At 44.7% G+C, this 21,490-nt stretch overlaps 1 protein-coding gene across 7 annotated transcripts in view; it reads right to left on the bottom strand.

Annotated features, from left to right (window-relative positions):
• UNKL (unk like zinc finger) overlaps positions 1 to 21,490 on the bottom strand; it is a 163,167-nt gene that overhangs the window by 54,847 nt on the left and 86,830 nt on the right. For 5 of the 7 annotated variants that reach the window (XM_073361549.1, XM_073361545.1, XM_073361548.1 and 2 more), the window contains 2 exons: positions 18,486 to 18,674; positions 15,118 to 15,180 (listed from right to left, as the gene is read on the bottom strand). In XM_073361549.1, coding sequence (XP_073217650.1) covers positions 15,118 to 15,180; positions 18,486 to 18,674 — 252 coding nt within the window. The remainder of the gene's footprint in view (positions 1 to 15,117; positions 15,181 to 18,485; positions 18,675 to 21,490) is intronic. The other 2 variants (XM_073361550.1, XM_073361547.1) reach the window with 1 other exon arrangement.

The raw sequence follows: 21,490 nt of genomic DNA on the forward strand, positions 1-21,490 counted from the left end.
TGAAGCATGAAGGGACATGTGAATCTTTAGCGCAACTGGCATGTAAATATCTTGCAATGCCAGCTACAACAGTTCCATGCGAACGCCTCTTCTCACTTTCAGGTGACATTGTAAACAAGAAGCGGGCAGCATTATCTCCTGCAAATTGTAACCAAACTTGTTTGTCTGAGCGACTGGCTGAAGTAGGACTGAGTGGACTTGTATCTCTAAAGTTTTACATTGTTTTATTTTTGAACGCAGTTATTTTTTGTACATAATTCTACATTTGTAAGTTCAACTTTCATGATAAAGAGATTGCACTACAGTACAGTATGAGGTGAACTGAAAAAAAACTATTTCTTTTGTTTTTTACAGTGCAAATATTAGTAATAAAAATAAATATAAAGTGAGCACTGTACACTTTGTATTCTGTGTTCTAATTGAAATCAATATATTTGAAAATGTCGAAAACACCCAAAAATATTTAAAGAAATGGTATTCTATTATTGTTTAAAAGTGTGATTAATTGCATGATTAATCACGATTAATTTTTTTAATCGCCTGACAGCCCTACTATTTTTAAAATCCTATGAGAGTGAAATTGACCAAAATGGACAGTGAATTTGATAGGGCCCTAATTATTGTTTATCTAGGTTCTTATATGAAATCCACTGCTGCGGAATGAGTGGCACCTCTATGGCATCTGAGTGGTGGAGGAACTGGAGAACAAACTGAGGTTCTGTAGCCAGGCTATACCATAGGTTCACCTTCAGGGACACTAAGAAAGCCAGCTGTATTAATACAGTTAGCTATCTAGTCTGGATTTTGTCACTAAATCAGAGTTGCCTCTGTTTCTAATCCTTATTAGTTTCTGTCCACTTTTTTTTCTTTTTCCTTCTTTTGGACACTATGAATGTTATTGTCATAGGCTTTAAGGCCATTAGGGGCCATTGTGATCATCTGGTCTGAGCTCCTGCATAACAAAGGCCATAGAATTTCACCCCGTAATTCCTGCTTCAAGTGTAACAATCAATTCCTCCATTATCCTTGAATCCCCTGACTCAGTTCAAACTCCTATAGATCTCACCCACTCCTACCCCTCTTCTTCCCTACACTCCTCTCTCCATGCTATTCTTTTTATCGCCTTCTCTCAGCTTCATACCTTTTTTCATGCCACTACTTGTTATCTATCAAACATGCTCTCTACTTCTTAAAATACTTTAAAACCCACTTCCTTCCAGGAATCCTTCCTATCCTGTTTCCCCCCCCCCAGTTTTATCTCCATACCTTTCCTTACCTGAATTGCTGTCTTTATGTCTGAGATTTAAAGCTTGTTGGGGCAGACAATGTGTCTTGCTATGTTTTATAATAACTAGCTAGCTAACTAGTGCTTATATTGAGCTTTTCATCTACAGATCTCAAAACACTTTCCAAAGCTGGTCAGTGTGATTATCTCCATTTTACAGATATGCAAACTGAGACAGAGACAAGTGAAATGACCTGTCCAGGGTTACCCAGTAGGCTAGTGGCAGAGTCTGGAATAGAACCAAGGTCTCCCAAATCTCAGTCTAGTGCTCCATCCACTAGGTCCTCTGAAGAGAAACGAGAGTCATAAAAAGTTGTGTTCTTTTTCTGCTGTATATAAAAGATAGTAAAAAATACTAAATCTCTCTCTTTTTATTCTTCCTTTGCAAGTTGAGAGACATCTGAAGATTTGCTCACTTTTCCGAGGTTTAATCCTGTGCCCTGGGCAAACACTCCTATAATCTTTTAAGGATATCCCCTCTATAATCCTTACCAGGACTTTGCAATAACCAATGAAGAGACCACCAGCAAAGAATCCTTCCCATATGTCACACTGAGCCCAGCTTGTCCTGAGACAGGATTTTAGGAGATTAGTGAGTAGTGTATGTATATACAGTACAGTCATGATTATTCTGTATCTCATCTAACCTCAGGACCTTGATTTAAGAAGTGCTTGGCAAAACTTTATGGAGGTGGGAAGAGGAGGGAGACAGCTTATACTGAGAACACTTTATATGGTATACCAAGCTGCGAAGTGATGCCGGGTATTTCCTTTGCCTTTGGGGAAGTTCATTGCCCTCTCCCTGGGTAATGGCAAGCCACCTCTGTCAAAGAGGATTTATCTCTTGTTCTTCAAGAGATGCCAGAAGTGCACTTTTTTTTTTGGACTGCATCAATTTGCACTAAATGGCAGGCACAAAAATGCACAAACATTTCCAGGGAGGAGCACAGTTGAAAACATAGCATAGATAATTCGATAAAGTGTATTTTACTGTAGTTTTGTTTGGGAAGAGAATTAACTTTTCCCCTAGTTATAGTTAAGAGAATGGATTTTTGATTTAACTGATAAATTAACAGAAAGCAAACAACTGAAATAAAATGATTACAGAAAAGAGAACGTTCATCACTGAAAAGAAAATTTCAAAAGTGGGATCCCATCTACATCCAAAACATTTTTAAAAAGCTAAGCTATCAAAACTGGAATTTCACTGGAGCCCGTTATACACCTTTCAGAACACTGTCTCAGGGCTTGTCTACATGCGATGTTACTCCACAGCACAACAAGACAGGATGTGTATCCACAGCAAACTAGTTTGCCTGTAATATCCCATGTGGACATTGCTACACACACTAAAAGTTCCATAGTACATTGATGTATTCCAGTTTCATACAGCAGTACATCAAAAGCACACTCAGAACTTTTAGTGTGCTGCAGCAGTGTCCACACAGGACTTTACTGTTTGCCAAACTGGTGCACTGTAGATTCATACTCTAGCTTGCTGTGCAGTAATGTCCCATGACAACAAGTCCTTAGTATTATGGTTTACTGTGAAAACTACACTGCACATTCTCCAAAAGAATTAATCTATAGAGCAGCGCACTAGATGGACTTTCACTATGAAGTTTCCAATCATTTCTAAATGTAAAGATTTCATAGAATCCAGAATTGTAAGAGCTCCTGTACCATCTAGTTCAGTAAAAAGAAAAGGAGTACTTGTGGCACCTTAGAGACTAACCAATTTATCTGAGCATAAGTTTTTGTGAAAGTGAGCTGTAGCTCACGAAAGCTTATGCTCAAATAAATTGGTTAGTCTCTAAGGTGCCACAAGTACTCCTTTTCTTTTTGCGAATACAGACTAACACGGCTGTTACTCCGAAATCTAGTTCAGTGGTTCTCAACCTTGGGTCAGCAGACCTCTGGGGATCCGCAGACTATGTCTAAGATTTCCAAAGGGGTCCGGGCCACCATTTGAAATTTTTTAGGGGTCTACAAATGAAAAAAGGTTGAGAACCACTGATCTAGTTCATCTCTGTACTTGGGCAGGTTTGCTTCCTCTTGGACATTTTCTACTGTTTTATCCAGCCTATTTTTAAATATCTCAAGTGATGGGGCTTCATTCCCTTGCGAACCTGCACAAGGATGGCTACAATCTACCCCTACATATTACTTTCCTCTTTAACCACTTGCTCACAGCTTTTCTGCTTTCTGCACTCCTCATGCATTTAAAATCAACTGAAAAAGAATGATATCTTCATACTGGAGCTACACATCAGACCGTAGTAAAATGGCAATAAAATAAACACAGAACAGAAATGAAAAGAGCAGCCTGACTAGAATTCTTAGGGCATCTGCCCAGTAACTCTCAATGGAGAGAGGTGACACAGAAGTTCATGGGCACAAGAGAGGCAATTAACTGTGTTCTTGTCGAGAGAAAAATGTTACTAACCTTTCTGTAACTATGGTTCTTCGAGATATGTTGCACATGTCCATTCCACTGTAGGTATGTGCATGCCCTGAGCACAGCTGCTGGAAATTCTTCCCTCAGTGGTACCTGTCAGGGCAGCTCGGGGCCCTCTGTTGCTGCATGCTCATAGCGCCAGTATAAAGCGTACAGCCAGCCCCACATCCCCTCAGTTCCTTCTTTCCGGCCATTTCCGATGTAGAGGGACATTAGAATGACACAAGCCCAGTTCTGTTTGATCTTTAGTAGAACCTTGTACACAAGCAGGATAGGAAGGAAAGAGTAGTACATGTGACCTATCCATTGGAGTAGGAAGGCGTCCATGAGCAATTCCAGGCTGGGACCTTGCAGGGAGGAGAACTAGTGAGACTTCCTGTTGTACCAGGTTGCAAACAGGTCTATCTGGAGAGACCCCACTGCTGGAAAACATATTCCTCACGATTTCCAGGCAAAGGGATCACTTGGGATGACAGAAGAAAGACCTTCTGAGGTTATCTGCTAGCTCATTCTGTACCCCCCCAAGGTGAGAAGCCTTGAGGTGGACTGAGTGGGCTATGCAGAAGTCCCACAGCTGAATTGCCTCTTAGAGGGTGGGAAGAGCGAGCCCCTCTCTGCCTGTTGAGATAGAATATGTCTGCAGTGTTGTCCGTAAGAACCAACATGCTCTTGCCTGTAATGGGAAGCAGGAACACCTGACAGGCCAGGTGAACTGCCCTGAGCTCTCTGAAATTGCTGTGTAGTAAGAGCTCTTCTGGAGATCAAAGACCTTGAATTCTGAGGGTCCCGGGTGAGCTCCCCAGCCTAGTGCTGATGCATCTGAGCCAGGGATATTGATGGTTGGGACCATGAAAAGGGGACACTCGCACAAATAGTAAGCGAATCTAGCCACCAGTTGAGGGAGGTGTGGACCAGGGAAGCTACTGTAAGAACCAAGACCAGACGGTGGCAGTTTGGTGAGTACATCAAGGCCAGACGTGCCTCGAGGGGTCTGAGATGCAGTCTTGTGTGCTGCACTATGTACATACATGAGGCCATATGACCCAAAAGTCTCTGACCATTTCAGGCTGTTGTAATCGGGTTGGGAGGTCCTTGAGGTGTACTATCAGGGGCATGATTGTTTGAAACTGACCTTCTGGGAGGAAGGCTCTGACCTAGGGTGACCAGCTAGCAACTGTGAAAAAAAGGGATGTGGGTGAGGGGTAATAGGAGCCTATATAAGAAAAAGTCCCAAAAAATGGGACTGTCCCTATAAAAACAGGACATCTGGTTACCCTACTCTGGCCTGCAGAGTCCAGTACCACTCCAATAAACTCTATCCTTTGTCCAGAGTGAGGGTAGATCTCTGTACACGTATTAGCAGGCCTAGGACCTTGAATGTTGACTGGATGATGTGGATGCTGGACTTCACCCGAGCCCTGGACTGACTTGTGACTAGCCAGTTGTCCAGAAACAGGTAGACTTGTACCCCCAGTCTCCTCGAGAAGGCAGTCACTACCGCCATGGTTTTGTAAACACCTGCAAAGTTGCCAAGCCGAATGGGAGTACTGCAAATTGGTAGTGCGTGTGGTTCACAACGAACCTGAGAAACCTTTTGTGGCCTTGGCAGATCGATATATGAAAGTAGGCGTCTCCTAAATCGAGGGTGGCATCCCAGTTCCTGGGATACAGGGCAAAAATAACGGAAGCCTAGGAGACTTCAAGTGATGGTGATGTCAAGGAACTATGACGTGATCGGAATAACAGAGACTTGGTGGGATAACTCATATGACTGGAGTACTGTCATGGATGGTTATAAACTGTTCAGGAAGGACAGGCAGGGCAGAAAAGGTGGGGGAGTAGCACTGTATGTAAGGGAGCAGTATGACTGCTCAGAGCTCCGGTACGAAACTGCAGAAAAACCTGAGTGTCTCTGGATTAAGTTTAGAAGTGTGTGCAACAAGAGTGATGTAGTGGTGGGAGTCTGCTATAGACCACCGGACCAGGGGGATGAGGTGGATGAGGCTTTCTTCCGGCAGCTCACGGAAGCTACTAGATCGCATGCCCTGATTCTCATGGGTGACTTTAATTTTCCTGATATCTGCTGGGAGAGCAATACAGCGGTGCATAGACAATCCAGGAAGTTTTTGGAAAGCGTAGGGGACAATTTCCTGGCGCAAGTGCTAGAGGAGCCAACTAGGGGGGGTGCTTTTCTTGACCTGCTGCTCACAAACCGGGTAGAATTAGTGGGGGAAGCAAAAGTGGATGGGAATCTGGGAGGCAGTGACCATGAGTTGGTTGAGTTCAGGATCCTGACGCAGGGAACAAAGGTAAGCAGCAGGATACGGACCCTGGACTTCAGGAAAGCAGACTTCGACTCCCTCAGGGAACGGATGGCCAGGATCCCCTGGGGGACTAACTTGAAGGGGAAAGGAGTCCAGGAGAGCTGGCTGTATTTCAAGGAATCCCTGTTGAGGTTACAGGGACAAACCATCCCGATGAGTCGAAAGAATAGTAAATATGGCAGGCGACCAACTTGGCTTAATGGTGAAATCCTAGCGGATCTTAAACATAAAAAAGAAGCTTACAAGAAGTGGAAGGTTGGACATATGACCAGGGAAGAGTATAAAAATATTGCTCGGGCATGTAGGAATGATATCAGGAGGGCCAAATCGCACCTGGAGCTGCAGCTAGCCAGAGATGTCAAGAGTAACAAGAAGGGTTTCTTCAGGTATGTTGGCAACAAGAAGAAAGCCAAGGAAAGTGTGGGCCCCTTACTGAATGAGGGAGGCAACCTAGTGACAGAGGATGTGGAAAAAGCTAATGTACTCAATGCTTTTTTTGCCTCTGTTTTCACTAACAAGGTCAGCTCCCAGACTGCTGCGCTGGGCATCACAAAATGCGGAAGAGATGGCCAGCCCTCTGTGGAGATAGAGGCGGTTAGGGACTATTTAGAAAAGCTGGACGTGCACAAGTCCATGGGGCCGGACGAGTTGCATCCGAGAGTGCTGAAGGAATTGGCGGCTGTGATTGCAGAGCCACTGGCCATTATCTTTGAAAACTCGTGGCGAACCGGGGAAGTCCCGGATGACTGGAAAAAGGCTAATGTAGTGCCAATCTTTAAAAAAGGGAAGAAGGAAGATCCTGGGAACTACAGGCCAGTCAGCCTCACCTCAGTCCCTGGAAAAATCATGGAGCAGGTCCTCAAAGAATCAATCCTGAAGCACTTGCATGAGAGGAAAGTGATCAGGAACAGCCAGCATGGATTCACCAAGGGAAGGTCATGCCTGACTAATCTAATCGCCTTTTATGATGAGATTACTGGTTCTGTGGATGAAGGGAAAGCAGTGGATGTATTGTTTCTTGACTTTAGCAAAGCTTTTGACACGGTCTCCCATAGTATTCTTGTCAGCAAGTTAAGGAATTATGGGCTGGATGAATGCACTATAAGGTGGGTAGAAAGCTGGCTAAATTGTCGGGCTCAACGGGTAGTGATCAATGGCTCCATGTCTAGTTGGCAGCCGGTATCAAGTGGAGTGCCCCAAGGGTCGGTCCTGGGGCCGGTTTTATTCAATATCTTCATAAATGATCTGGAGGATGGTGTGGATTGCACTCTCAGCAAATTTGCGGATGATACTAAACTGGGAGGAGTGGTAGATACGCTGGAGGGGAGGGATAGGATACAGAAGGACCTAGACCAATTGGAAGATTGGGCCAAAAGGAATCTGATGAGGTTCAATAAGGATAAGTGCAGGGTCCTGCACTTAGGATGGAAGAACCCAATGCACAGCTACAGACTAGGGACCGAATGGCTAGGCAGCAGTTCTGCAGAAAAGGACCTAGGGGTGACAGTGGACGAGAAGCTGGATATGAGTCAGCAGTGTGCCCTTGTTGCCAAGAAGGCCAATGGCATTTTGGGATGTATAAGTAGGGGCATAGCGAGCAGATCGAGGGATGTGATCGTTCCCCTCTATTCGACATTGGTGAGGCCTCATCTGGAGTACTGTGTCCAGTTTTGGGCCCCACACTTCAAGAAGGATGTGGATAAATTGGAGAGAGTCCAGCGAAGGGCAACAAAAATGATTAGGGGACTGGAACACATGACTTATGAGGAGAGGCTGAGGGAGCTGGGATTGTTTAGCCTGCAGAAGAGAAGAATGAGGGGGGATTTGATAGCTGCTTTCAACTACCTGAAAGGGGGTTCCAAAGAGGATGGCTCTAGACTGTTCTCAATGGTAGCAGATGACAGAACGAGGAGTAATGGTCTCAAGTTGCAGTGGGGAAGGTTTAGATTGGATATTAGGAAAAACTTTTTCACTAAGAGGGTGGTGAAACACTGGAATGCGTTACCTAGGGAGGTGGTAGAATCTCCTTCCTTAGAGGTTTTTAAGGTCAGGCTTGACAAAGCCCTGGCTGGGATGATTTAACTGGGAATTGGTCCTGCTTTGAGCAGGGGGTTGGACTAGATGACCTTCTGGGGTCCCTTCCAACCCTGATATTCTATGATTCTATGACTTGGAGAATTTTAATTTCTTGAGGTAGTTGTTGAGCTGGCGCAGGTCTAGAATAGGTCTGAGCCCACCCTTGGCTTTCAGGTTTAGGAAATAACGGGAGTATAACCCCTTCCCCCTTACATTCTGTGGAACCTCTTCCATGGATCCCACCCGAAGGAAAGATTGAACCTCCTGGGCTAGAAATTGCTTGCCAGAGGGGTCTCTGAAGAGGGACGGGGAGACAGGGTGTGAAGGAGGGATAGAAATTAATGGAAGGAGGGATAGAAATGAACTGAAGGGTATATCTAACTTCCACTGTGTTCAGCGCGCAACGTTCTGGGGTGATACGGACCACACACTGATGAAGTGGGACAGGTGATCCACAAATAAAAGGGAAACTGAATCCAGAAACATGGGAACTAGTACAACATCCTTGTGCATCCCATCAAAAGGTCTGCTTGGAACCTTCTGGGTGTCTGCGTGAGGCAGACATATGTAGATGGGGATGGTCTATGCCAAAATCCCCTGCTTCTTTTCCTCTGCGGGTCTTGATGGGCTGGCAGGGCCAGAGTACCAGGAGAACTGCTGAGGTCTGCAGTGCTTCCTTGAAGTCACCTGTCTGGTGACCAAGGAGGTGCGGTTCCCACTGGTGCTGGAGAACGAGGAACCCTGCATTGGGGCCAGCATGGTCGGTTTCCCCTTAAACAATACCATTGTGCCCAGTTCCAAACAGTAACTGGGGGCCAAATGCTTCCTCCTGCACATTGACACTGATACCACCAACTCCTGTGTGCTGATGACATGCAAACGCTGGTACCATGCTGTCCCTCAGGCGCTGATAGTCCATTCAGTACTGAACTCAACAGTACCTGTATAAGGGCCAGAATCAATGGTGCTGACTGCTGCAATATCAAAGCAGAGGAGTGGCCTGGGTTGGGTTGGGTTGCACTCTGCTCTGCTCCCCATGCCTGGCCTTCTTTGGTGTCGGGAAATATCCCCTCTCAGCTGGCTGCTTCTTGTGCCTCTTCCTCAGCAAGGGGCATGGCAAATGGTGCCAGACTCCTGCACAGCAAGTGGAGCACTCCTCACTGACACCAAGGTGCTTGCAGCCAAGGTGCTCAGCTTGGAGGAAGGTCTCAGTGCTGCCTCCATAAGCAGACACTTCAACCTGGCCTCCCAATCCCACTTTGTAAGGGTTCTGACGTCCCTGCACATCTGGCAGCAGCCCTGGATGTGAGCCACGCCCAAGCACTTCAGGCAGCTAGACTGCGCATCGCTGAAGGGCATAGTTTTGTTGCAGGAGGCACAGGGCTTGAAGCCTGATGACCGAAGCATGGGGTACACAAGAAACTCCGCTAACAAAGATATACAAACTATAGTAACTGACTAGAACTAATTAACGATGTACAACTACTAACCAAAAACAATATAAAAAAAACGAAAGACCACTGAGAAAGCTTGCCATAAGAGAACAGTTCCAGCAACATTCACAGGTGGTAAGAAAGAACTGAGGAGACATGGGGTCAGCTGGGCCCTTTATACTGTCACCATGATACTGCAGCAACTGAAGGTGCCTGAGACATCCCAATGGGTACCACTGAGGGAAAAATGTCCAGTAACTGTGCTGGGTGTACGCACACCCCTACAGTGGAATGCACATGTGCAATCACTCGAAGGAGAATTAAGAGTTCCAAGACATATGGTTGCCTCCTCGGCCCCTCTACCACACTCTGAAGCTGGGGACCCTTGCAGGTTTCCCCCAATCACAAACACACATGAAGATAGGGGATTCCTCACTCTCCTCCTACCCCACCCTGGTACACACACACATTACTCCTGAGAGCATTCTGCGCCAAAAATTAAAAATTCTGTGCCAAAAAAGTAAAATTTTTGCACACAGTATTTCAAAATTCTGCAAAATTCTGCAACTTTTATTTGTCAAATAAATGTGGAGGAACCAGCATGGCATTAGGGAGCACAGGCCACTGGCTGCACTGAGGTGGGAGATCACTCTGCAGCTCCCCCTGGGACATGGACTCAGCAGTGAGGCTGCACCCAGCCCTGACACAGCACAAGGACCGGGCCTGCCCCAGAAACACCCCAGTGCCTTGCCTCTCCATGCCAGGTGCACCAGGTGTGGGCAAGCAGGCTCAGCCTAGCAGGATCCAAGTATGGAGGGGCTTAGTGTGGGGGGGGATCCAGGTGTGGGTTGAGAGGGTTCTGTGTGGGGCCATCTGGCTGCAGGCAGCTCAGTGGGGGATCCAGGTACGGAGGGGATCTGGATGCACAGGGGCTTCTTGGGGTTTTTTGGATGCAACAGTAAAGGTGGCTGAGGCTCAGTGAGGGGGGAGGTGTCTGGGTATGGGGGGGGGGACAAAGCTCAGCGGGGGGGTTCGTGTGGGATGATAGAGCTCGGCAAGGGGGTCTGGGTGTGAGGGGCTCAGTGGGGGATCCAGATGCTGGGGGAGTGGAGCTCAGTGGGGTGGTGATCCAGGAGCAGCTGGTTGGGGCTCGGTGGGGTGGGGATCCAGGTGCAAGTGGCTCATCAGGGTGGCCCAGGTGCAGGGGTAGAGGGGCTCCTCAGGAGGGTTCTGGGCGCATGGGGGAGTGAGGCTTGGCAGGAGGGTCTGGATATGAGGGGGTCTGGATGCACAGTGGTTGGGGAGCAGCTCCCCGTAGTGATCCCTCCCCTTGCAACTGAGAAGCGATGGGTGCAGGAAAAGGCGAGGGGTTGTGTTTGCAGAGCTTCCTGCAGCTGGGGGAGAAATCTGGGGTGGTCTGACCCAGCCCCGGATGCCGTGCAAGGGAAGAGGAAGTCCTGTCCTCCTCAGCCCAGCCAGGACTAGCAGCTGAGCCCGGCACACAGTAGGAGCAACCAGCCAGGTCTTCCCCAGTCCCGCCCCTGCCCTACAGTGATTTAACTCTCTGCCAGCTGCCATGGGTACCCAAAACATTCTGCTGGGAAAGGGTGCATGACTGCTCTTGCAGCTTCCCTTTGCTTCCCCATCAGAAAGTCATTTTTCTGCAGGGAAGCAAAGAAATCTGTGGGGACATAAATTCTGTGCATGTGCAGAATTCCCCGAGGAGTAACGTCTAAGTACACATGCACATGGCTACTCATCCATCACTCCAAGACACACACATACATGGCAGGGTGGCTCCTCATTTCTTCTCTCCTTGTCTTCTCTGACACACACAGATGGGGAGCTCACTGTCCCCTGCAGACACACATCTACAGTTGTGCATTTCCTTGTTTTCTTCCCCCTCTACAAGGCTAACCCTAATCATAACTTCAATTCCCCAACCCTAGGAAATACCTGAACAGAACAGAAAACAGATCAAAAAGTAAAATCCAAGAGATTGAGGGCATGAGATCATTTTTTTCATTTGCAGCAGATTCTTATTTATGCAATAGTATTTCATACATTCTGTTGCATTTACAAAGAGGTTAAATAATTTTTAAAAAATTTACAGGAAAGAATGTTAATGAGCTAAGTATTGCTATTTCTATATATATTTGTGGCAAATGGCCAATGCTATTGTGGTGGGTCCCGTGCTTTTTTTTGGTGTGGTGCGTCAGGGTGTTGCCCCTGCCCCTATTCTTGGGCTCTGCTAGTACCCTGGAGGGGGAGAGATGGGAAGCAGGGAAGGGACCCAGGTTGGGGTCCAGATACATCCCCTACTCCTGTTCCAGCCCCTTCAGCTTCACAGGCTTCTTACTCCTGGGGCAGGGTTTCTCTCTGTCTTCTGTACTGGGGGAGTCCCTCTTCCATGCCTGGGCAAGGTCTCCCTTCCCCTGGTACTCTGATTCTCTGGTCAACACCACTACGCCTCCAAACTACAGGTCAGCTCTCCTTCCTCTCTCTTGTCTGACTGAAGCAGGGGTTTTTATTAGGTCTCGGGTAGGGCCTTAATTGGCTCCAGGTGCTCTAATTAGCCTGCAGTAACCTCTCCTTAGTCCACAGGGAATAAGGCTCTGATCATCCTGGGGCTTATATACCTCCCATCAATCACTCTCCTGTTGACCTCTGGCCCTACTGTATCACATATTGTATAATTGTGTTTATAGCTATTGTACATTGCAAACATCAATCAAGATAAAATATTAAAATTAGTGCCAACCATGTAAAGATGTCTCATGAGGAAAACTGTAATTGAGCCATGATCAGAGTTAACCTAACTGCCAAGCATTCTAAACTATAGATGTGTAGAAAATATGACTATAAAACACACTTGAAAGCCACCTCACACACACAGGAGGATATTTCAAACACACTGCTCAGCTGAATTCAGGGTCTCCAACAACTATATACTTTCATCCACAATTGAGTCTTCTGCCCCCCTTTCTGACCCGCAGCCTTAGCTCACTCTTCCAAACTGGTTTCTCCATTCCCACACTGCTGAATATCTCTGGAGAAAATCTGGAGACAATGCAGGTTTGTTCCTCTCCTCAATCAGCACATATTCTTTGCCAAGAAAATTTACTTCTTCCTCCCTGGTGAAGTCCTCACTCTTACAATCATAGGCACTTCTCCACTTTGGACCCTTTCCTCACAGCCCCTTCCTCACATTCCGCCCATTGCTGCTTAAGGTCTCACACATTAATGCATAGAGAAAACTAGAACGGTCTTGCCTTAGTTTCCTACCATGTGCCTTTCTTTTCCCCTTCAGCTCTGTCTGAGTTTGAAGTGTTACCCTCTTCTAGTCTCCAGCTCAATCTCCTTTCTTGTTGCCAACCCATCCTGTCTCCTTATCTCTCCCTAATCCTTCCATTCACTCTCTTGCACGTTCCCAACTACATTAAGCAAACTTTGTTCCCTCCAGCCTCCAGCTTTGACCCCACCTGCCTCTCCAACTACCAACCTCATCGTCTTCTCTTTCTCTCCTATCTCCTTGAGTGCACTGTCTTCTCTTAAAGCTTAAACATCTGTCCACTCTCGTCTTGATCCCATACAATGTGGCTCCCTCTCCCCCTCATTTAAACACTTTTGCCAAGGTAACCAGGTGCAGTCCTCAAAGCTTCTTTTCTGTTCTCATCCTTCTTGACCTTTACATGGCCATTGACATAACTAATGACTCCCTTCTCCTGCCTTGGCTTTAGACTACGTACCTTTCTAAATCTTCTACCACTTCATGACCCCTCCTTCAATGTATGTTTAAGTGGCCCCTCCTTCTCTCAGCTGCTGTTCTCCAGACATTTGTCCTTATTTTCTTCTGTTCTTAGGACCCTGTGACAAAGTTCCTCTTCTACCTTGCTGGGTCCTGCGCTTATTGGCAGATTTGCTCATCTCAGAGATTCACAACAGCCCTCAGTTTGGCCACTTTTGCTGGTGGCTCAAACCTGCCGTTCACTCAGCTAACCTCATCACTGGCCAGCATGGGGAAAGGAAGGAGAACAATCCCCGCAGTCTCTGCTGACCCACCTAGTGGGTTGGGGAATAGGACAGGGACCTTCCCCTCTGGTGGGACCCACAGTCCAGGTCACCTCCTCTTGTATCAAATAGAGAGTTGAAGGGGATGGGGGGAACCCAGGCCCTCCCTCTACTCCGGGTTCCAGCCCAGGGCCCTGTGGATTGCAGCTGTCTACAGTGTCTCCTGTAACAACTGTGTGACAGCTACAACTCCCTGGGCTACTTCCCCATGGCCTTCTCCCAACTCCTTCTTTATCCTCACCACAGGACCTTCCTCCTGATGTCTGATAACACTTGTACTCTTCAGTACACCTTCTCACTCTCAGCTTCTTGCACATCTCTTGCTCCCAGCTCTTCACACACACCTCACTAACTGAAGTGAGGTCCTTTTTAAAAACCAGGTGCCCTGATTAGTCTGCCTGTCCTAATTGATTCTGGGAGCTTCTTAATTGGTGCCAGGAGTCCTAACTAGCCAGCCTTAATTGGTTCCAGCAACTTCCTGATTGTTCTGGAACAGCCCATTAGCTTACTCAGGGAAAAGGGACCTGCTTAATCTGGGGCTAATATATCTATCTTTATCACTCTCCTGTAGCCATCTGGCCTGACCCTGTCACAGACCCTTATCAATTTTTCCACCTGAGCTCTCCCCTTGATATGGTCTCACATCTTCACCTGGATGCCCCCACTGCTAGCAGAAATTCAGATTGCTCAGAAGTAACCACCTCTTCTTCCCTTCTAAATCCTCCCTCCACACTCTCCTATCTCCATGACTGTCAATGACTCCATCAGTCTTCTAGTTCCACAGGTGTGAAAGTTGGCTGAATTTTCAACTCTCATATAGATGTAGTACGATCTCTAATTCCAGCTGGTTTTAGCTCCACAATAACTCCAAAATCTGCCCTCTCCCCCTTATCACCAAGGCTCTTGTCCAGATCCTGTCTTTGTGCCAAGACTACTTATCCATTCCAAAATTCAATTAATCCAAAACTCTGTTGTGAAAATCCTCTTCCTTACACAAGCAATGACCATATAACCCTCTAAAAATCCCTTCACTGGCTCTAGATCATAACCCAAAACAAATCATGGGTTTTCTCCTTACTACCTCCAAGGTCCTCAATAACCTAGTTGCCTCTCCCTATTTATCTGCCCTTCTCTCCTTTTGATCCCACAACAACTTCTATGTTCAGCCCAAACTTCTCATTCATTCCATGTCTCCCGCTCTCAGATCCTACTTCCCCAAGAAGTCTCATAAAATTACACAGTCCCATCAGTTTAAAAGACAAAACAACCAAACCAAAACCTGTGTAACCTTCCAGACACATATTATTGATCACATTGCTTCAGTTTTCCTCCTCCTCTTCCAACACTCCCCACAGTGTCCTCCATCTATTGTGCTCTTTTTAGACTGTACTAATTCCAGACACATGTTTGGTGCTAGGTAAGTAATTAACAACAAAGGACATATATATAATGCTCTTTCACTGACCATACCTGCTTATTGTCTTGTTCACTTATTTTCTGATAATTGTCTGCTGGCAGGCTTTTCTGTTTCACCTGGAAAAAAGAAAAACCTCAGTCAAATATCAGCTTAATGAATGGATATTAATATAAATACTTAGTGCAGGGCCAGCAGCAGCTATGTCCTACTATCTGGAACAATCTGATCACAACTCTGCCATTTCAATCCTATAGAGAGAGTTAAGCCCTAGCTGTCTTGGATATGGTCCCTGCCTTAGCTGTTCCTAACACTGGGAGAGAGCATGTGAAATTTCATCTGTCAAACAGATTCTGCCACCTGCTTTCTGGCCTCCAGCTTGACTGAATACCACAGGAAGCAAAAACAACATCAAAGAAATCCCATAGCCACATAGAAGTCCATGTTGTCATGGGCTTCTTCCAGAGGAGTTAAGCAGGCCAGCAGCAGGTGTTAAGGAACTGGAGACTTGGGCAGGCTGAGGCTACAAGGATAGAATGCTGTGGGGAAGAGGGGCAAAAGGATTCAAGTCAGTGGAAGAGTGGGGAGGAATTGAACAGGCAAGGTCAAAGTTGTAGATTCCAAGGCCAGAAGGAACCAATGTGGTCATCTAGTATGACCTCCTGTGTAACACAGGCCATAATTTCCCCAAAATAATTCCTAGAGCATCACTTTTAGAAAAACGTCCAATATTGAATTAAAAATGGTCAGTGATGGAGAATCCACAACAATCCTTGGTAAACTGTTCCAGAGTTTAATTACTCTCAGATTTAACAATGTATTACTTCCTGTCTGAATTTGTATAGCTTCAACTTCCAGTCATTAAATTGTGTTATAGCTTTCTCTGCTAGTCTGAAGAGACTATTGTTAAATATTTGCACCCTAGGTAGATATTTACAGATTGAAATCAAGTTGCCCCTTAACCTTCTCTTTGTTAAGCTAAATAGATTGAACTCTGAGTCTATCACTGTAAAATATGTTTTCTAATCCTTTATCATTCTCATGGCTTTCTCTGAATCTTCTCTAATTTATAGCATCCTTCTTGAATTGTGAGCACCAAAATGGGACACTATATCCCAGAAGTGGTCTCACCAGTGCCAAATACAGAGGTAAAATAACCTCCCTATTCCTACTCGAGATTCCCCTGTTTATGCATCCCAGGATTGCATTAGCTCCTTTGGCCACAGTGTCATATTTAGAGCTCACATTCAGCTGATTATCCATCAATACCCCCATATCTTTTTCACGGTCACCGCTTCCCAGGACAGAGTTCCCCATTCTGTAAATTCTAATGTATTGAAAGTGATAGAAAGGCAAAGCAGAGCAATGGAGAATAGAGATAGATGGCTGATGTAGGAGATGAGGTGGTGATCAGAAAGAACTCAGAAATCAACAGAACTGATGGAGCATTGTTTAGTAAACACAAAGTTGAGCAAATGGCTTTTTTGGTGAATCACAGAGCTAATCCAGGATTGAAGGTCAAGAGGTGGTGAGGGAAAGGAGAAGGAATGCTAACCCTGTTTGTTATTTCAAAGTAACAAAGACTATGCAGAAACCCATGGTAGACATCACATATCTGAACAAGCTTAACATATAATCAAATGGGTTTCGTTGCTGGAGAGTGGGTTTCTTATGTGTATTTGATAAATGACAGCTCTACAGCTGGATAACCTTCTATCAACAATGACATTTCCTTTGTTATGAGTTTTTCCACTGTTAACCTGTTCCATTCCTGACAATGTTTCATGTAAGAAACAAAGCATCTTTTTCCTAAGTAAAACTTCATTTGTTTTAAATAAGTTGGCCTGCTGGATACTTACATTGCAAATCACTTAGGTCAAGGTTGTGCACTGAGCAACAATGTGTACTTTGATGGTAGAATGTGTTGGTAGGAGGCAGTACTCAACAGCCCTGGGGCTCACTTCCAGTTTACATCTTATGTTCCTAAAAAGCTCATGCTTCAGGGTTTCAGCCAACCACCTGGAGAGTTAGGAAGGGATTTCTGCTCCCCTTCTTCCCCTCACATTTTTTAAAAAATCTTCAGTTGAAGCATCAGGGATGGCTATAGTTGAAGACGGAACATCACACAGGGAGGGCTGGGGCTCTGAGGCAACACCAAACATTCTCTCTCCCAGGTGCTTAGCTGGCTAGCTCTTGCTCTCATCTCAGGTTATAATTGATCACTGTATGTGGGGTTGGGAAGGAATTTCCCCTCATGTCAAACTGGCAGTGACTATGGGGGTTTTTCGCCTTCCTCTAGAGCCTGTGGGTACAGATCACTTGCCGGAATTATCTAGGTATATATCAATCTTTTCCCTACCATTATGGGAGCCTCAAGCACTGGTGCACCTCAGTCCCTCCTATTCTCTGCCTGTGGCACATAATTATTTAGTCTCCTGGGGGCTATAATAGTTTGATATAATTTTGATTGTTGGGTTTAGCATCTCGGTGGTGTTGGTGGAGGTCAGACTGGATGATCTGGTGATCCCTTCTGGCTTTGAACTCTATGACTATGTATAGTAGAAAGAAAAGGAGTACTTGTGGCACCTTAGAAACTAACAAATTTATTTGAGCATAAGCTTTCGTGAGCTACAGCTCACTGGAGCCTATGCTCAAATAAATTTGTTAGTCTCTAAGGTGCCACAAGTACTCCTTTTCTTTTTACGAATACAGACTAACATGGCTGCTACTCTGAAACCTATGTATAGTAGAGCAGATCTAATTTCTGCTGAAGTCAATGAGTGTCTTTCCATTGATTTTAATAGAAGCAGGATCAAGCCTCCAATGAGTAATATTTTGTAGTCAAATGTGAGTCCTTGATAGGTTGGTAGGAAGTTCTCAATTAAGTAAAAACCCAAAACTGAATGCTTTAAAGCCTATAAGGCAACTTGTGCATTAATCTAATGGTGTAACAAATCAGATACTACATTGAGCGAACGATAAACATCTACATAAAACATGTGCTTTAACTGCATCTAACACATTTGCGTGTTAACTTTTTAACCAACTGAGGACTTCATAAATGGAAAAATTCCAAAAATTCTAAAATCTAGAATAAATTAAAAAAACAAAAACAACTTAAACTGAATATATCTGAAGAATATATTTAGGTCTGTTTTAAAGATAAAATGGGTTTGGAAAATATTTCCGCTCTTACATTTGGAACTGTACTCTTTAAACATTTTAATGCTTTTACAAGACAAGCTGCTAAGTTCTAAAGCATGTGTTAGCAAAAATGCCATCTCAAAGCGCCGGGGGTGGGTGGGTGGGGTGTTAAGAAATCAAAATGCATTTTAAAGAGTTGAGGGAAATACAAGAAAGGTTTTCTGCAGACTCTAATTTTATCTATCTCAAGATTTTATTTGTATTTCTAGTATTTACATACCTGATCCTCTCGTTCAAAACCTGGTGCTTTTGGGTAGCTAGAATTTGGTGAAGAAACACCTGATGTGCTACACTCGGAACACAAAGCACCATTTGTTAATGATCTTTGCCTACAAAGGGGTCCAATAGGCGATAATGAGCTACAGCTACCAGAGCTTGACATTACTGTTGGACTTGAGGCACAGGAAATCTGTAGGAGAGAGAAAATAGGATCTGTCCAATATGCTCTACTCTATTCCATTTTTAAATGGTTACTTAAATAACCATATACCTACTTATACAAATACATACACACATGCATATGCGTGTTTAAATGGCAAAACCTATGTTAATGCAACATTATTTTTCAAAGTTGGAAAATTCAAAGTAACGGTTCCAAAGGCAAACATTCACACTATGCACAATTAACCTGTGGAACTCATTGCCACAGAATGGTGTGATGGCCAGAGTATAACTGAGGTGAATAAAGAACTAGACAAGTTCATGGAGGCTAGGTCCATCCATGGCTATCAACCAAGATGGTCAGGAATACAATACCATGTTTGGGGTGATGCTAAACCTCTGACTGCCAGAAGCCAGGAGGAGAAGATAGGATTGGAACTCTCCAAAATTGTCCTGTTTTGCGTACTACCCCCAAGTCTGACCCAATATGGCAGTTCTCACGTTCCTATAGACCAGGGGTGGGCAAACTTTTTGGTCTGAGAGCCATATCTGGGTATGGAAATTGCATGGTAGGCTATGAATGCTCAGGAAATTAACAATTCAGAGATATGCAAAGGGGGGGGCTCTATAAGGGATGTTACTGAAGTAGGGGCAGGGGTAATCATGGGGTGAGTTGCGGGGGGCAGTGCTCTACAGGGGCACTACTGGGGACTCCTAGGGGCCCTGCCGGCAGGGATACCAAGGGGGCCGTACCAGGTCCGCTAGCTGGGACAAGTGAGGTCCCTGGGCAGTTTCGAGAGTCTGGAGGGTGGTATCCTGGGATGCTGCTGGGCTTGATTATTGGCTAGTTTGGGCGGAGGCTGATGCAAGGAGGCTGGCACTTCGGGGATTGGGCTCAGTGCCATGTTGGGGCAGGGTTCCAATCCCGGAAACAGCGGGCTAAAGTCTGGGTAAGCAGTGTTGGTCATGCCTGCGCAGTGTGGCTCTGCGTGCAGGAAGATGGTGCTTAAGGAGTTGTGAGTCAGGGACTGGGGAGCACCGGGCAGGCGGAGTGGGGCAAGCCCCTGATTCTGCTCCCCAGTGGGAGCTCGAGGGCCGGATTAAAAGGTCTGATGGGCCGGATGTAGCCTGTAGGCCGTAGGCTACCCACCCCTGACATAGACCAAAGCCTCCACTGGTGAAAATCAAAAGACTCAATTAAAATCAATGATCTAGCTGAAGTTCTGGCCCTACAATTCTGCCTTTTTTGGTGAAAAATTCAGCCCAGACATTTCTCTATCTGGAAAATGAACAGATGAGACTATGAACCAATTTCAGCCCTGTCATATGCAGATACAACTCCCACTGAAGTCAATGTTACAAATACTATCATACCTAACTGTATTTCTTTAAACAGTAACTCAAAACTCATATAGTAGGAGCAAACTCAATCCTACTGAGACTCCACTGACTTCAACAGAATTGTGTTTGCTTACACTAGGGTTGAATTTGGTCCTATGTGGTTCTTTGAATATGTATAGAAAAACAGTCTCAGAGGGATAATTGAGTGCATATTTGTTTCCAAAAAAAAAAAAAAAAAAGGACATTATCGTCTTGCAATATACAGATGTCTACTCCTTCACGACTATTTTCCCATCTACTTGCTTGTTTAAAAAAAAAAAAAAAAAAGAAGACACATAGCAAACATTCCTTGTTGAGGAAGACGTATGCCAAGTCTGAATTCTTAAAATGACATTGCTTGAAATAGCTCACTGCAAAAAAAGGATATGTAATTTGTCAAATTAATCAATGCCTATTTTCAGTACTCAGGAAAGTTGGAAAACAACCTCATGAAATTTAAATAAACTATCACAAAAATTTTACTATTAGCATAAGAACAAGTACAAGACATTTAATTCCTAATGGTAATTTTTCTAGAAAGTTAAAAACTCCTTAAAACAAGGGTTTCAAATGGAAGTGTACCCTCAACCATAACTGTAGCAATGCTTTATTTTTAATCTTACCAAAACACATGGACTCTTAAGAAACTGACTATTCAGTCAACAACATTACTTTTATAACAAAGTAAAGGCAAAAAAGTAGCATGAATCCAATTCTATTTTATTTTGGCTAATGGACATTACTTTTTATACACATGCACTAACAAATTAGCATGATGGTTTAGGTAAAACACACTACACACTGGAGCAGGGACACACTCTCCTCCTCTTTAATATTTTGAAAACATTAAGATAAATATTTAATAAAGTCTATGCAAGTGATGGAAGACATGAAAGTGATGATGGTAAAGTTATCCAGACATGAAAGATGCGTTGGTCTTATGTACTATTTAATAACTATTCTTGTGTATAGCTCCCTTATAAACAACAAATCATGCCAAACATACATGACAGCTTTTTGTGGGATATATTTACAAAAGCTACTGGAGGAAAATAAAAATGGTAAACGTAGCTTTTGATAGAGTATCTTATTTGAAAAATTAATTAAAATTGAGGGATAAAAAAATTTAATGTGGACTGAAAACTGGCTGAAGAATTGCAAACAAATGGTAAAAATAAACAGTGATATATCACAACCTGAGGGGCAGCAGTCCACCAGGCACTGGGAGAACTGCCGTAAGCACCAGTCTTATTTGACATCTTCAGTAAGGACCAGAAAGATGATGAATAAAGAGCATGTTAATGAAATCTACTGCAAGTACTAACTTGAGAGGGAGCTGAGAACACAAGGGAAGATGAAAATGATACCAAGGGATATAGTGTTGTAAAAAAACATGGGAAGACTCCATGTACAGACTGTCACCTTTCTGTGTCAGAGAAGGTGACAGAATGCTATATGTGGCGC

This window comes from Lepidochelys kempii, chromosome 10 (assembly GCF_965140265.1).
Source record: "Lepidochelys kempii isolate rLepKem1 chromosome 10, rLepKem1.hap2, whole genome shotgun sequence".
Taxonomy (NCBI): domain Eukaryota; kingdom Metazoa; phylum Chordata; order Testudines; family Cheloniidae; genus Lepidochelys; species Lepidochelys kempii.